At 32.8% G+C, this 15,558-nt stretch overlaps 2 protein-coding genes and 1 pseudogene across 3 annotated transcripts; 1 reads left to right on the top strand and 2 right to left on the bottom strand.

Annotated features, from left to right (window-relative positions):
• Positions 1-493: 493 nt before the first annotated feature.
• Positions 494-3,470, bottom strand: LOC117160271 (uncharacterized). The gene is made up of 3 exons (XM_033340929.2): positions 3,341-3,470; positions 1,619-1,851; positions 494-602 (listed from the first exon to the last, which is right to left on the bottom strand). The coding sequence occupies exons 2-3, from the start codon at positions 1,835-1,837 to the stop codon at positions 522-524; spliced, it is 300 nt and encodes a 99-aa protein (XP_033196820.1). The 5' UTR covers positions 1,838-1,851; positions 3,341-3,470; the 3' UTR covers positions 494-521.
• On the top strand, positions 3,259-12,627 carry LOC117160294 (uncharacterized; annotated as a pseudogene). The gene is made up of 6 exons (XR_013059940.1): positions 3,259-3,565; positions 3,914-3,977; positions 4,677-4,928; positions 5,396-9,124; positions 9,231-12,373; positions 12,485-12,627. The product of XR_013059940.1 is annotated as an uncharacterized LOC117160294 (transcript).
• LOC117160257 (uncharacterized) lies at positions 6,347-10,155 on the bottom strand. Its single transcript, XM_033340905.2, has 5 exons — positions 10,043-10,155; positions 9,177-9,516; positions 7,749-8,105; positions 7,326-7,508; positions 6,347-7,185 (listed from the first exon to the last, which is right to left on the bottom strand). The coding sequence occupies exons 2-5, from the start codon at positions 9,513-9,515 to the stop codon at positions 6,814-6,816; spliced, it is 1,251 nt and encodes a 416-aa protein (XP_033196796.1). The 5' UTR covers position 9,516; positions 10,043-10,155; the 3' UTR covers positions 6,347-6,813.
• Positions 12,628-15,558: the final 2,931 nt, after the last annotated feature.

The raw sequence follows: 15,558 nt of genomic DNA on the forward strand, positions 1-15,558 counted from the left end.
TAAAAAATATTTGTCTTGATTTAAATATTTGCAGTAATCGTAAGAATGATATTCAAGTAGTTGTTTCTGCCATCGTGTAAATGGCTGCGAGATGGGAATGGAAAGAAAAAGCTGCATAGAGGCGTCTTCTGTGTTCGTCTAATCAGACATGCATATTGACGCCATTCATTAATCGGTGTATATGTAGATATTTACTATACGAATGTTATGCGTTATTACATAAGGACTCAAGAAGTCTCTATGCAGTGTTCTTTTTCTATTCTTATATAGCTTCTTCAGCTCGCTCATGCACTCTATCTTTATATCTCTATGTTCATAACCGGTATAACCCTAGTTGCAGTAACAGTAATAGATGGCGGTGTCAATGTGTGATTATAGTAATAAGTGCACATATGACTAGTGTTGTTATTTAACAAATTCTTGCGCGCGGGTTCCAAGTTAGATGGATGGCTATACAAGAGGAACATTATAGACGTTCAAAAAATTCAACAAGTTATTACAAATTTTTTATTATTCTAATTTTATTTTCGCACAAATCCTGCATTGTGGAGAACATTATATACTTTCTCTCGTGGAATTTTATCCGTTTCACGATCGATTACCTACAATAAAAGTAGGAAATGCTATTATAAGCAGTAATATGTATAATAATACTACTATATGTAGAGTGTCTCACACTTTTCCATTCAAATTTCCTTAATATGTTCTATAAGTAAAATTAAGACTAGAATTTAACAAAAAATTTATAAATTCTTTATTAAGAAGTTATAGCCAAAGTATCGAAAGTGGCATAGATCATTTGAGTATGTTTCTATTTCAAAATGTCGTCCACCTTGTTATTGATGTAGTATTTACTGCCTGTGATTGTCTAATTATATCATATACCATATTAATTCTGATTATTAATTTCTTTTATATAGATAGTATATACTACTACTTTTACTTCTATATTCTAAACTTTTTCTTTTAGCGTGCCATATAAATAAAAATTTAAATACGTAAGGTTAGGTGATCTAAGGAGCCAAGATGACGACTGGTCGCGGTCAACAAATTCAACGTTGGCAATAGTGTTTGTTAGATATTATTACATTTTTCATGTTTCAATTTTTGTTATAATTTCTTAATGATGGAATAGATATGACGTTTTAAATTTATTTTTATTTATAAAGCAGACAAAAATGTGGGTCACTCTGTATAATATATTACATATTGATATTCTATGACAATACTAATAGGATATTTGGAAAATATTGAAATTAAAGTATGCATTTAAAAGATAGAAAAATACTGACAATTGTAGAATTGACATTAACACAAATTATTATATTTTTCTGGTAAGGAAATTAAGTAAAAAAAAGTTGTTTTTTAATCGTACTACAATGTATCAGATACATCCTGCTACGAATTTATAAGGAAATATGATATGTCAGTGACAGATGGAGATAAAATCGGTATCAGAGAGAGAGAGAGAGAGAGTAGCGAAGGCCGTATTCTCAGATTTCAGAAGTAAATCTAGCAGCCTCGTTTCAAAATCGATCAATGCTACATTTAAAATCATAAAACATATTTTCATAACATTATAGAAGAAATATATTAAGATAAATGGGATAATTTTTACCTGCATCTCTTTATTGAAAAACCATGATTCCTTCGCGAGACGGGCAGCGATTCGTGGGTTTTTGTAAAAGTTATTTCGTAATTCGTTTGGCAAGGTGTCTTCGATTGCTGAATTCAATACATTTGCCGGATGTTGATACACGAATTCCGAGGGAATGTAGTATTGTGGAGCGGCCACGCATAATCCTATCATGGCCATAAGCAAGATTATTACGTTCATATTTACCTAAAATTCTGGAAAAGAATAAACTCCAACTAATTTAAGGTAGTACATAACTTATTTGATTCAGAAAATCGGAAAGATTTTCTCATAATTTTTTAAATTTCATATGTATAAAATATTGTAGCGAAACGAGCTTTTGAAATTCATACTGAGTGGTTGAAGGTATTCATATTGTTCATATTAATTTGCGAAGAATTTGTTAAAAGATACCTTCAAAATTTGAGTGTTTTTTTAAAACTATGTTTTTTGACTTGATATTGAGCAGATTTTAAAAATTGATTGCTCGATTAATTTCAAATTTCGGCACATTGTTTCTTATAAAATTATTCTACAATGTAGTCTGTGGTTTTTTTTCATATTTTAATTTGTTTAATTTTTTATAAATTTTGAAGTTAGTACTTTTAATAATTTTTTAAATAATTGGTTTAATTATTTTTTCTTAAATCTATGCTTTTTAACTATAAGCTAACTATTATAATATTAACTATAATATTAACATATTGCATAAAATTATCTTTTTACCGAACAAAAAAATTACACAAAGATTTATAAAATCATAAGAAGTTTGTATCTTTCACAGAGTAATAAAAAATTTGAACGGAATTCATGTTGGCTGAGACACCATTCTAATTCAAAGTTTATGTATGTATCTATCCTGTATGTACGCTAGTGCAATATTCAAAATTCCATTAAAAAGACACATTTTTTCACGTTTGCATACAAGGAATCATATAGTAGTGATTCGTGAACTATCAAAGGAGGTATGTTATCTATTAATATTATTATTAATATTATCTTCTCTGTTGAGTGCAAATGAGATATAGATATTTGACACATTTGTTTATTTTCCATACAGCAATGAACACATAAGTAAGAGAAAGTTCTTACAATAAAAATTTAGCTTATTTTAGTTTATAATTATTACTTGAAATAAAAATGTGAAAGCCACTCTATATCCACAATGCTTCAAAATACAAGAAATTTGTTCGTTATGATACACTTAAATCCTACATAATGTAAAACTAATATATAATTTAATTTGGGATTTAAAATGTTGAAAAGATTTAAGAAGTTTTATTTCTATTTTTTCTATAATGTAGGACATAAAGTAGCATTTTAGAAAAAAGTAGAAATAACATTTTTCATAATACAATTTATGGTCTTGGCAGTTATCATTTCCCATTTATACACTCGCCACTATACACCAAAAACTCATCGTCAGTCCAAGAAATCAATTTCAAAAACTGGTGAAGGTAGCAATAGCCAACTGCTGCGACACTATTATAAATATTAAACACGAAAACTGTAACAGAGTTATTCTCGTAAATTTTGAGCTGTGCACACAATTTTTATTATGCACGAAGGATGTGTCGAACCACTGATTCGCGTGCCAGAAATTACGTTGAATATCTTTATCCTCCATAACGTCTATTTGTATCCTTTATGTATATATTTCAGTCAGATCTCGTGCTCCACGACTTTCTGCGCAAATCCACTCACCTTACGAATACAATATTGAATCCGCAAGATCTAGTTATTTCTCTCGCGCGTGTCTAACTGAATACAAGATCCGTTACAGTGTTACTTATATAGTAGCCGCCACTTCAATACAGCTTGCTATGGTTACCGTGGACGTTTTCTTGGTCATTATCCGTGTTCTGGCTCGTTCTGTCGAGCTTATGTCCCCGACGAGGTCATTCGTTTCCTCTTTGAGGCGTTTCAAGGGTGAGGATCCCTTCGAGCTGACTGATCACCACTCGCCGCCGTTTATCCGCGACCTTCCTCATTCTCGTGCGCTTTATTCGCTTTGCTTCGCTCCTCAGTGACGGAGACCACGATATTAGACACTGGATACGCGATAGCGTGTTTCGGGTCACGCGACATTCGATAGATCCAATTGCTAGCTAAGTAAGGCAAAGGAAAATATTATCACAGTGGCTACAAAAGGTATTCGTACATTATTGTATTTATTGTAGTTGGACTGCGCATGTTCATCTAAATTTGTATTTTTTTAAATATAATCAAAGATACAGAATTTTGGTACAAAATTGTTTTACTTGTTATATGTTACAGGGAGTACTACTCCCTGGGGATATTTTATATATCTCTGCTCATCATGCGACATCTCGTGATCCAGGTAAGTTAAGTAACTTATTTAATCCACGTAGTTCCAAAGTTACTTATTCTTTCATAAAAAAAATTCTTGTTACAGTCGCTGTTGATTAGAAAGTAGTTAAGAATTCATCGACACCGACTTTGTAATTTGTACTATGGATCGTTACAAGTCAGTAAAACACAAAAGTCCAGTGAATTACTTTGGATGGCTATTCTGCAACTGTCCTTTCGGTTTTCACTTTGTTTGGGAGAATAATTCAATAGGCATGGCCGATTCATCGATCTACGCACAGTGAATTTGTTAAACGTCCCATTATAAAAACGATCCTCTGGTTCAAATCGATGTGTACCGTGAGATTTGGTGGGTGTAATGCTCCTACGTGCCTAGAAATATCGATTTCACGTTGTGATCGGAATTTCCACGCGTTTTATGATTACTTAACTATGGTCATTATTGCACCATTTAAGGAACCATATTATACTGCATTTAGCTAGTAGTAGATTATCAGAAAATTAAATATGGTATACTGGTATAATCAAAAATAGATATGTAAATACAGAATTTGGAAATTAAATGGAAGCTTTTTATCTTTTTTTTACAGAAATTAAAAATATAATTTTAATAAAAATCGAAACTGATTTGGAGAAATCTTGAAGATCTCAATTAGAATTTCTAAAGAAGTTTATATTGAATATCAAACTGTTCTATATTTGTTAATAGAACGTCTATAATTCAACGAGGGTTCACTAAACTGTTACTGTGCCGGTTTGCTGCAGTTTCAACCGCCCACGTAGGTTCTTATGGATTTTTTCGAGCAGCGCAGTTTTCCGGTTTATGCATTGCGCATATACATAGTCACTGTCTCTGTTCGATAACAGTTGAGTCCGGGTTAAAACTCGTGTGCTACGTTATTACGAGCCTGTGCACCATTCGCAATTCCAAGCTTCTTTGCTTTCCTCCTGCAATGACCATGTAACTACGCTTTCTTTAGTCACGTTCGACTTTCATGCAAATAAGTTCTTTCTGAATCATTTGATTCCTTGGATACTAAATTTTCTTAATTTTTAATATAATAAAGTTCCTAATATTAATTGGATATATCTCTGCAAATTTTTTAAATACCTATCGGTATATTTTTTTTAATTTTATTGAACGGAAACTACATACAGTATTTATAACAGGAGCAAAAGAATGGATGCGCGTGTGAGACATTATGATTGCATACAAATACACTAAAATAAATTATGCTTAAAGAAATAATAATGACTCTTATTGAGTGATACTCCGAACAAGTAGCTCTTTAACCAGGTCGAAAACTGCAGAAATACCATATGTGTACACATTCTCGAGGAATAAATATTATGCTTGTATTAGTAGTAGCTTTAAGTAGAGACATCCTGGTACATCTATCGAATAATGATTTCATCTTTTTATTTAAGATATTTGAAAGAGACAAGGGAACGGATATATGTATAATGGTATTTAGGTCAATGTTACGTCCTTATAAGCAATAACCAGAGGCAGTGGTTACCCTTGTCGGAACAAACTCACCGACTATAGGAAGTCGTCGTTTTTCAGCTTATTCTGAATAATGCATACACGTAAGTCATTGGCAGATGAAAGGCGTAAAATAAAAGTTCTACCAGCGAAAGGAAGTTATGTAAGTATACGAGAGACCTTCCTCTTCAGCATATTACAATTAATTACATACATATTATCTTTCACGAGATCACATAAGAAGTGCATGAATTGGGTCATAAAAACATTTTATGACGTTCGATGAGATGCATTGAACGCATGTACATGTAATTCCTTGACCTTGCATCGTGTTTTACTTATACATTTACAATTTACTTAATTAGTTAACTTAAATTTTTGCATTAATTTTTTACATTAAGTTTCTTTAATTTTCTTTGAAGAAATTGCTAATTGTATCTTGTGTTGGAATATTCGAAATTTGATTTGATTTCTTTATTAAAGTAAAACAAAACTTAATCAATTTTATATTTAAAGTTTCTTTGAGTTTCTAAGTTAGGTGTTAGTTATCTTATATGAGAATATGAAAAGTTGTAAGTTTCTAAATTTAATTATATCTAATAATTTTTATCTTCTTTAAGTTTTGAAAAAGATCTATAAAATTCCTTCTGTAAATTTATGTAACTAACATATAAGTTTCAAATATCGTTGTGAAGATTGCTACTAATTAAAAGCTTCATTTGCCAAATTTATTTCCTAAAAAGTAATTCCTATTATTCGAATATCTTTTAAATAAAAATTTCAACATATTGATTCTTAAACCCTACATTCACAGGCAAACAAAAGAAGATTTACTCTCGAAACTTTCATGTGCTATAAGTAACAGGTTTCGTGACAAATAAAACAATTGCATATCACTTCCGTCTTTTATATAAACATCTTTTAAAACACGTATAAAACAGAAATACAAGGTACACAAGTTTCCATCTGTTCACAGGATACAACTTACATAATTTCACAAGCGATAGAAAAAATTATTTCATTTTAAAAATCCAATACAACTTCACTTGCAGTTACCTACATAAGATAAAACACAAGTCTGATTTTGATTTAAAAAATCAATATGATTCTACATACAATTTTAGTTATTACCACCCACATATAATTATTTGATTATATTACAAATAATAGCAATTTAATGTAAATTGAATACCAGTTAAAATCAAGTTCAACTCTTTCAATATAATTGCCTAATCATTTGCATGCAAAAATCCAATATATTATGTAGTATTAAAATATTCAATATCACTCGTACACTATTTTTAACATTGAATCCTGTTTTAGAACGTTAGGGAACTAAGATCACAAGTCATCAAACGATTCAGTGGTAATATTCATAAGCTGGCGAGATGGTCTTCTGATAAACTGGAACAGCAGCATGGGCAATCGTTGGTGCAAAAGCTTTTCCGACCACCGGTACAGAGCTGTGAACCTGAACATGATCGAGGCGCGCTGTTTTTATGTAGGTTGGTTGTTGGACGGACACTCTCTCGATTTTAGTCGCTGGTTCCACGACATTCACTTCTTGGAGAGTTTCAATCGGTCTGCTGACAACAACACGTCGCGTAGAGACGCGTTCGTCAGCAGGTTCTGCGTATTCCGGAGCTGGGGTAGCAGAGATTACACGTCCGCGAACCTGGCCAGCGTCTCCGGCTGCGGATTGGGAGAGGGAGGGATAGCGACCAAAGCCAACCTATAAAAATATAATGCATATTTAGAAATAGAAATATAGAAACATAGAAAGCAACTATATTAGTTGATTCATCGCATATATTGGATGATTCATCCTTCAATCGCCAGGAATTCTAGTATTAATAGTTCTTATGAAATTACCTCAGCAACGTTACCACGGGCAGTGAGCAAGTCAATCAGTCTATTCTGGTTCTCTTTGTCCTCTTCAGGGGAAGATTTGGGGCTAACCACAACGCTTGGTGAAGGATCATGTGCAACGAATGGTTCGTTCGATTGTGCACCACCGTTCAAGTTAGTTCTTGCTTGAGCTGCAGGTGCACCGGCCTAGAACAAAAGTAATCGTTAACTCTTAAAGAATAAGGAAAGAATAGTAACTGCAAGGCTTGCGAAAATAAGGAGGCAGCTTCGGTTTCATATTCAAAACTGCAAAAATTGATCACTACGAATATTAGTTGATTATGAATTTGTAGCACATTCCAGAAAGTGATTTAATCTCAAGTCGGCTTTCGTTGGTTTACTCAAATTACTGAAAATCAGAGTTTCTAGTTCAATTTCTAATCATACCTGGCTTTGAGGTCCGAGTCTGCGGAAGTCAGGATTTTCAACCACAACAGTTTCGTCATCGCTGGAGGAGGATGGAGTAGAAGATTCTACAGGAGATGACAAAGATGGTAGAGATGGCAGCGATGGCAGAGATGGCAGAGATGGCAAAGATGGGAGAGATGGAAGAGATGGGAGAGAAGGAAGAGATGGAGATGCTTCGAGACCTGAGAAGTGTTGGAACAGAGGTTGAATGACAGCTGGTCCTTTCTGAGTCTTGGAGGTCGGTTGATCAAGCTCGACTACTGCTGAACCAGCTGGACGAACGACTACGCGTTCTTCAATGTCGAAGAATTGCTTCTGGATTGCTGGGCGGCGTACCTAATTCATAAATATTATTTAACGTTTAAAATAAAATTTTACTCTTTTATTGGCTTCTTTCCCTTTGAAAAATTGTGAAAGGAAATATAGAAATGGGTACCCACAAAAGATGTTGCGACCGTTCGCGGAGAGACGCGGTCGCGAGGAAAACGCGTCAGCGAGAGGCGTAAATTCTCGCTACGATTCGGTGAATCGACGCCGCGAAGTAGTCGTTCCCCTGTTTCGGTTAAGATAACAGAGGTGGTTAAATGAATATGACACAGTATAGTAAGTTATATTTCACCGTTTATTCCAACAACTTATAACGAAGGCAGTTACGCTGGTGCGTATGTACGAGATGAATGAGTGACTGATCTGCGGATGTGTATATATCCGGTTAAAGGATGTTGACCGCTCGAAGGATGTAAAATCAGTACTGTCTTGGGAGACGATGCTGTCTCGGAGGAAAGCTAAGGATGGGTGTGTCTAGCGCACGGGACCATCGGATTTGTTGGTGACGATTTTAGTCAGGAGAGTGAGGGAATAGGCTTCGTTGTTAATTGGTTAAACGAAGGGTCTTAACCGCCCTCGAGAGAAAGTGGTTAGTGGGAGGAAAGTTGCAGCGTACGTGAGAAAACTAACTTTCCCTTATCCAGCTGTGGTAGACAATAGTCTTTAGAAATTCTTCGGAAATAGACGTTTGTTTGGTTTGAAGGACCTTTACTAGGAAATCTATGAGATTTATGGAAGGTACTTGAGGCTATTGAGGGTACGCAGTGAGTATCCGAAGACATCTGATTGCCATCTTGCCCGCGGTGTGTGGCCTGGGCTAGGTAGAGTGTTACGCGACGTAACAAAAGAGTTAATATAGAATATGAAATTTATAAATAATATATTATAATTTATAACGATAATTTCACTACTTTTAAAATGAAAAGAAAAATGAAGGATCTAAAGATAATTCTTACAAGTGAAATAAAGTATTAAAAAGTCTGAATTTAAATATGAGGTGAGAAGAAAGAATAGAAAACAACGAACAGGTAGAGTGTTTAACAGAAAAGGGGGCAATTTGTCAAATTAACAATCACTTACTTCGAATTTTCGAGTAGAAACAGCCGGTTTAACGACGTCTAATTGTTTTTCCAGGAGAGCAGGTTGTGCCTCAATTTTCGTGACTGGCACATGAGAGACAGTTGGCACGTGTTTGACGTATGGTACAGCAGCCACTGCTGGCACTTGGGCAGCGGCATATCCAATGTGTTCTGCTTCAACTTTAGCGGGAACACTATATGCAAGCTGTGCCTCTTGTCCGATATTATTTATGTAAGTTACTCCTGCTGGATTTAAGTAAGGCATCCTAATGGATACAAAACTACTATAGCCACCCTGCAACAGGGCGGCTGCCACTGTGAAGAGAACTCCGAACTTCATCCTGGAATGACATAGTAAATTAACTATGAAATACTAATTATGAAATTTACTAATATCTTTTATTAGTGGACAGTTGCTAGAAAATTAACAATTGTACAGAGTGTATTAAACGTTTTTCTATAATTAGTTATCTTAAAAAGATTGAAAAGTGAAAGTGACAATTTTTAAAGAAAATTCCAAGCTTTATTCTGAATTGATATTATAAGTAAAGTTTGAACATTTTTTAATATTCTATTTTTTAGCATATTTTATTATTAAAAAGTTTAGCAGTTTAGTAATCTCCAATAAAAAATATTGGAATATTAAAAAATTTCAAATCTGAACCATAGATATAGTCTCTCCAAAAATTTTCAAAGTTTTTAAAATAGGAATATAATTATTTAAGTTATTTATAAGAAAATTAATTATAGAAAAGGGAATATAGTGATGAAGGTAGTAGCATCGATTAGTAATTGAAATAATCATCTAAAAGCACCAGAAGTGTGAAATTAAGAAGTGTTCAGGCCAATTCAGAGAGACAAAGTTACCTTGATCGCCCAAAAATGAAACGACGTGCGAATGAGCGAAGGGGTGTAAGGTGCAAGACTGTCCCATCTGTGGCAGCAGACGTTGCTTATATGGACGTGGTCGTAAAGGGGACCCCTTCTCACAAAACCATCATTGCCTTACCCCTCCCATACGAACAAAGGCTCAAAGTTGACCAAAACTGGGTCGATCTACTTTACTCCTCCACGTGTTCAATCTTCGAGAAACCTGCTCCCTCATAGGAACTGACAGTTATGCATCACCCTGTCCCTATGACACGATCATTAATTTCACCATTTCGCAATATCACACTGGTCATTAAGAGCACTTAATTATTCTGAAAATCCGTTGCTCTTGATTGACTTCTTGTAGTTAATTGTTGAGAAAGATTAATTCTTGGCTAAGGATTTGTAAAAATAGTTTAATCTATACAACATGATAATCTTCTAGATGATAGAAGTATATAGCATAAATCAATCTGGTAAGTTTGTAACTACACAAAATTTGATTTCGTGGTAATTTGAGTTTTTTATAATTAATGAAGAATATTAAGATACTCATTTAAATAATAATTTATCTGAATATTAGTAGAGTATGAATTGAATAATGTCCATGAACGTGAAAAGTTCTCTTTCTTTAACCACTTTTATTTATTCATTTCTTTTTTCTATAGGATATTAGCTACTTTGATCACAAGAATTTTTACTTATAGGTTTGAGAAATGAATTTATCGCATAAAATATAATTGAAAAAGAAATTTGTCATCAACGTGCTCGTTTAAAAGCAGTAATCGAAGATTAATGAATGAAGTGGAGCAATTTTGAATGCCAAAGGATTATAGGTATTCGAAAGTGAAAACAGAGAATTCAACTAGGTCGATGCGCCTTTACAATTCGATTGTTATTCGTCCCATGTGCGTGTGGGCCCGTGTAAAATTCATCACTCACGAAATGTTGACGCGAGCTTCTTTTAAAAAAAGTGAAAAGAACGTTTCCTGAACCGATCACATGAAATGTTATTATTCCACGTTCATTTAACAAGACGATAAATATTGAATAGTTACTATTTCCGATAATAGAATATTTTGAAGATTAAGACACAAATCTAAGATTTTAATTTACTGAGTTTTGTTAGCTTAGGATTACTTTAGATTGAAATTAAAATCATTATAATCAAGGATAATGCATGGAAAATTCATATTGTTCTTGTAAATTATTTTATTTCATTCAAAAGATTTTTGAAAAAATTGATGTGTAAGCAATATGCATACAGATATAGATTTTATCAAAGTATGGCCTTAATCTTAATCCTAAATTAATCCTACATTAATAAACTATAGTAAGCTATAATCTTAGACAAAAGTTATAAAGATCTTAAAAAAAAAAGTTTTGCGTTGAAAATTAAAGGCTTCTATTATGACTTTGCCATGATCAGTTTTTTCTGCAAAGGTATCAAGGTAATCTTCTCTTATTTTTTTCCTCAACAACATACTTATTTTTTATTGACAATTTAGAGCAACTTACGTCACGCTTATATATATTTACTTTCGTATAGGACAGCTCTGGAAATGAAAGACAAAACGATTTAAAAGCAGATTGGAATCTAGAAAGGTCGTGGACATGTTAATTCATTCCTCATTCTCACTGGATTTTATCTTTAATTTCGTTTCCTATACCATTATTGTAACCTTAAATCTCTTATTCCATTTCATACTACTACAAGCATTCTTTTTGCAGTACTAAGATTGGTAAAATGTCGTGAGCAAAATTGTACGAGTACAAATTCAGTTATTTATTAACAACATCTTGCAATGCTGATTCGAATGATGCAACAATATTGAAAATTATAATCATATCGGCGATCATCGTTTAATAAATAATGCAGTTCGATTTCGAATTACCAAACTCATTGCAAGCTCTATAATTGCTCAAAAGAAATCACGTTGCTGTTGCGAATTGAACATATGACGACTGATTAATTATTGTTCTGTAACCACATGGTAACTCATGTTAACTTCATTTCAGACTTTACATGGATAGAAGTTGTGAGGGATAATTGTATATCATAAATATTAATTGCGAGTCATTTAACTCGTGATTTTCGATTTCAAAATTTAAATATTTACACAATCGATAAATTGTGCTATTATCTTCTCTTAACAGAGGAGATCCTGGTGCTTAAGTCCGGTCGTCAAGTGATCATTTCAGCCTTGCTCAATATCTATGTATGTATATGTACCAAGGTCGGGCGTTGATCAAAGGAATAACGATCGATATTTTCATGCTCTCGATCCAGATGAAAATGTTGCGCAACTTTATGTATACCCTAAACCGGTAATTCGTTCGTACCCTATCTCGCTTTTACTCGTTTATTACATATACCTTAATATGCGCGATAAATCTCTTTATACCCAGTAATTACTTAAAAAAATACTCTTCTTACAGATAGAGATGATGTTTTCAGCGAAAGAAGTACTGTGTGAGTCCTTACGTACGATATGCATCGGAAGATGAAGAAATAATACAAAGTGCTGGAGTCAAGTTACTGATACACATTCGTGCTTAATAAAAAAATCTATAAAACCTGATACTTCTGATTCTTCTGCACTGATTCTGATTCTTCTTAACTTTGATCTAATTACAATTTAATCTAGATTTATTTTTCATTTAATTCTAATTCTAATTCATTCATTTACATTATTTTGTAACAACTCAATTGTAGTTCTAACTTCTAATTTTAGTTTTAATATAGAATTATTATGATCTTGATAATTATTCTGATCGCAACTTAAAGAACTATGATAAATTTAAAATTACTTACGTAATTTATTTATAAAAATTGACGACAGGCATAAATTTGGTTTTAAGGTGACAGGAAAAATGAAGACCGAAGCAATAATAATAAATCATTTGTACTTGTAAACAAATTGCTGTTGCTTTAGATGAAGTAGTTGACACGATAAATACTTAAAAGGAAACAGAAAGAAGGAATTATGGAGAGATACGAAGTTAAAACGGAACCGAATCCATTTATCTCACGTCATTTATGACGTTTTACAAGAGAGCAACTGCAAGTCAATGTCAACATCCCATTACATTACTTGAGCATATTTCTTTAGTCACTTACTCTTTAAAAAATGTGTACATAAAATGGGTCATGAAAAATAAAATATTTTATCTTATATTAAGGTTAAGTTTAAGCATACTGTTTTTCATTGCACTATCAGATGGCATACATATATGTATACTTACGGTAAAATTACTATTTATTCAGTAATTAAATCTTTTAATGATACTATGGATGAATTTGTACCTACTTTATAATTACAATTATTTTTTAAGTTATAACATCCTTGCGAGTGAATTTTCTTCACGGTATTACTTAAAAATTAACAAAGAAATTTTTACATTAAATATTTCACATCATTGTAGGGTTAATGAAATATGCATCTAGAAAAAAAACCAATCTGGTAAGTATGCAATAAACATAAATCAAAGGTTCTGCGAACCACTTAAACATCGCTTCAAATGTTATGACTATGTTGAAACAAAAGTCTTCTGTCATACTGGAAACTGGACACTCAGTTATCGTTTCTTCTATAAGGATCTCCTCCCTCTTCCTCGCTCTTCGTCTCTTTCTTTTTGCCCCACTAAACCTTTTCTCATCAGTGAAACCGAAACCGAAAGTAAAATGCATACCGGGCATCGCGTACCGAAAACTGGTTGTCCTTCTTTCGCAATGTCGGTGTGGCTTATAATCCTCAAAAACGTAAAAACAAAAAATCTTTTCCTTATCTTATTGCAAATGATTCGGACCTTTTTCCCCAATCGTTCTTACAACCTATTTATGTATCATGTAGCTGTAAAGAAACTCGGACGTATTCAAAATATAAATCCCTGTTTTATTAAGGCAGCTAATGTTTTTGAAATTTAATGGCCCACTCCTCCCTTGTCATCATGTCTGATATATTTGCAGGTCAAAGGTGAGATAAGATAGTATTACTCTTTAGGTGGAGATTTCATAACAATATTGTAGTCATCCTTTTTACTTCTTTTTCCATTGGTTCAATTACAAAATTTTCGCTTAAGTCCTGAAGCAATGTTGATGAAAAAAATAGAAAAAAGAATATGAAGTTAATTACTTTTCTGCCATAGTTGGAAATTTAATATCGATTAAATCAAATTTAATATCAGAATCGATTTATTAAAAGTAAGAGTTTTAAGTACCTACGTACTCTTCTATTTTCGAAGTTTTTGCAATATTTCAAATATTGATGATATCTTCCCTTCGCCTTTAGTTTAATTTCTTTAAGATGGAAGGAAACCTGAAAATATATGGATATTTTAGTTTTTATGAGTTTCACGTTATTGAAACAACTACATGGATTTCTTACGTTTCACATCTATCGATGAATCATAGAAATTTCACCATTGATTTTGTTTAGAAAATATGCAGGTAACTAAACGACAATTCTTGTTCGAAATGAAAGGGAATGTAAAAATCTATAGATATTTCTTTGGTATATACAAACACAACCTGGTGATTATTTTATCGGTGGGATATGTGGGACTCGTCTGAGGTGGTGCGCAGTACATCCATTAAAAGCGTCTCCTCATATCTGCGATGAAGCAGAAAAATATAGCCACTTACCCGACACGACCGAACGTGCGAACGTGACCAGCGAATTTTGATTTTTGTTGCGAATCCTCATTCAAATTCCGCACTGTGCAACGATTTGCAATACTTCAGGAGGAGGGATTCCGATTTGACACCGATTTCTTTCCAATATTTCAGAAATCTTTGTAACTGCGTAATTTTTATCTTTTGAATCACTAATTAACCCTTTGCCGTACGATTTCATTTAAACTGCGTCATAATGAGGGACAAAGCCGTTGTTTGGTATAAATAAACTTCAAGCTTTAAGCTCGATCTCCCTTCATCGAGCATGCAGAAATCAACGGTATTGAAATAAAAACCTTTCATACATTAAATGTGATTTCTTTTTTATTAATATATTGTTTTAATATATGTTTAACATAAATTTTTAATATATTAAAACATATAGATACATCTTAATTCCTTTAGCGATCTGTAAGAATTGTTTTGCCTATTGTCAAAGGTAACACTATCGATAGTATCGATAGTTTCACTATTTGAGTACATATTATCTCTAGTATTACTATTTTTTATTCTAAACGTTATGCAAAGGATTTTGAAATAAATTTCACTCTATAAATAAAAAAAAAAAATACGAAATCACGAACAATATTAGAAAATTTTTCGTAGATTAAAAATAGGATGTAAGTAACCGTGAATTCCTCTTGGTCGAACATTTTCAGTATTTAGAAAGCGTAAAGACGATAGACCGTATTTCGTTATCGGCGGGATTTTCAATTTATATCGCCATTTGAACGCATGAAGCTACACCAATATTAGTTACTTAAATACTAACTTTCGTACGACTGATGTCAATATATGAATGGAGCTAGAAAACTTTTTATAAGCATATTCCATTGTT

The sequence above is a fragment of the Bombus vancouverensis genome, chromosome 13 (assembly GCF_051014615.1).
Source record: "Bombus vancouverensis nearcticus chromosome 13, iyBomVanc1_principal, whole genome shotgun sequence".
Lineage (NCBI taxonomy): Eukaryota > Metazoa > Arthropoda > Insecta > Hymenoptera > Apidae > Bombus > Bombus vancouverensis.

Bases quoted from the DNA above. Each gene is read 5' to 3' on its own strand.
- LOC117160271 (XM_033340929.2), bottom strand. From the start codon at position 1,837: ATGAACGTAATAATCTTGCTTATGGCCATGATAGGATTATGCGTGGCC. The intron at 603-1,618 runs GTAAAAATTATC...CTTTTATTGTAG, and splicing joins TTTTCAATAAAGAGATGCAG to GTAATCGATCGTGAAACGGA.
- LOC117160257 (XM_033340905.2), bottom strand. From the start codon at position 9,515: ATGAAGTTCGGAGTTCTCTTCACAGTGGCAGCCGCCCTGTTGCAGGGT. The intron at 8,106-9,176 runs GTAAGTGATTGT...TTTATGAATTAG, and splicing joins TTTCTACTCGAAAATTCGAA to GTACGCCGCCCAGCAATCCA. The intron at 7,509-7,748 runs GTATGATTAGAA...CTTTTGTTCTAG, and splicing joins GACTCGGACCTCAAAGCCAG to GCCGGTGCACCTGCAGCTCA.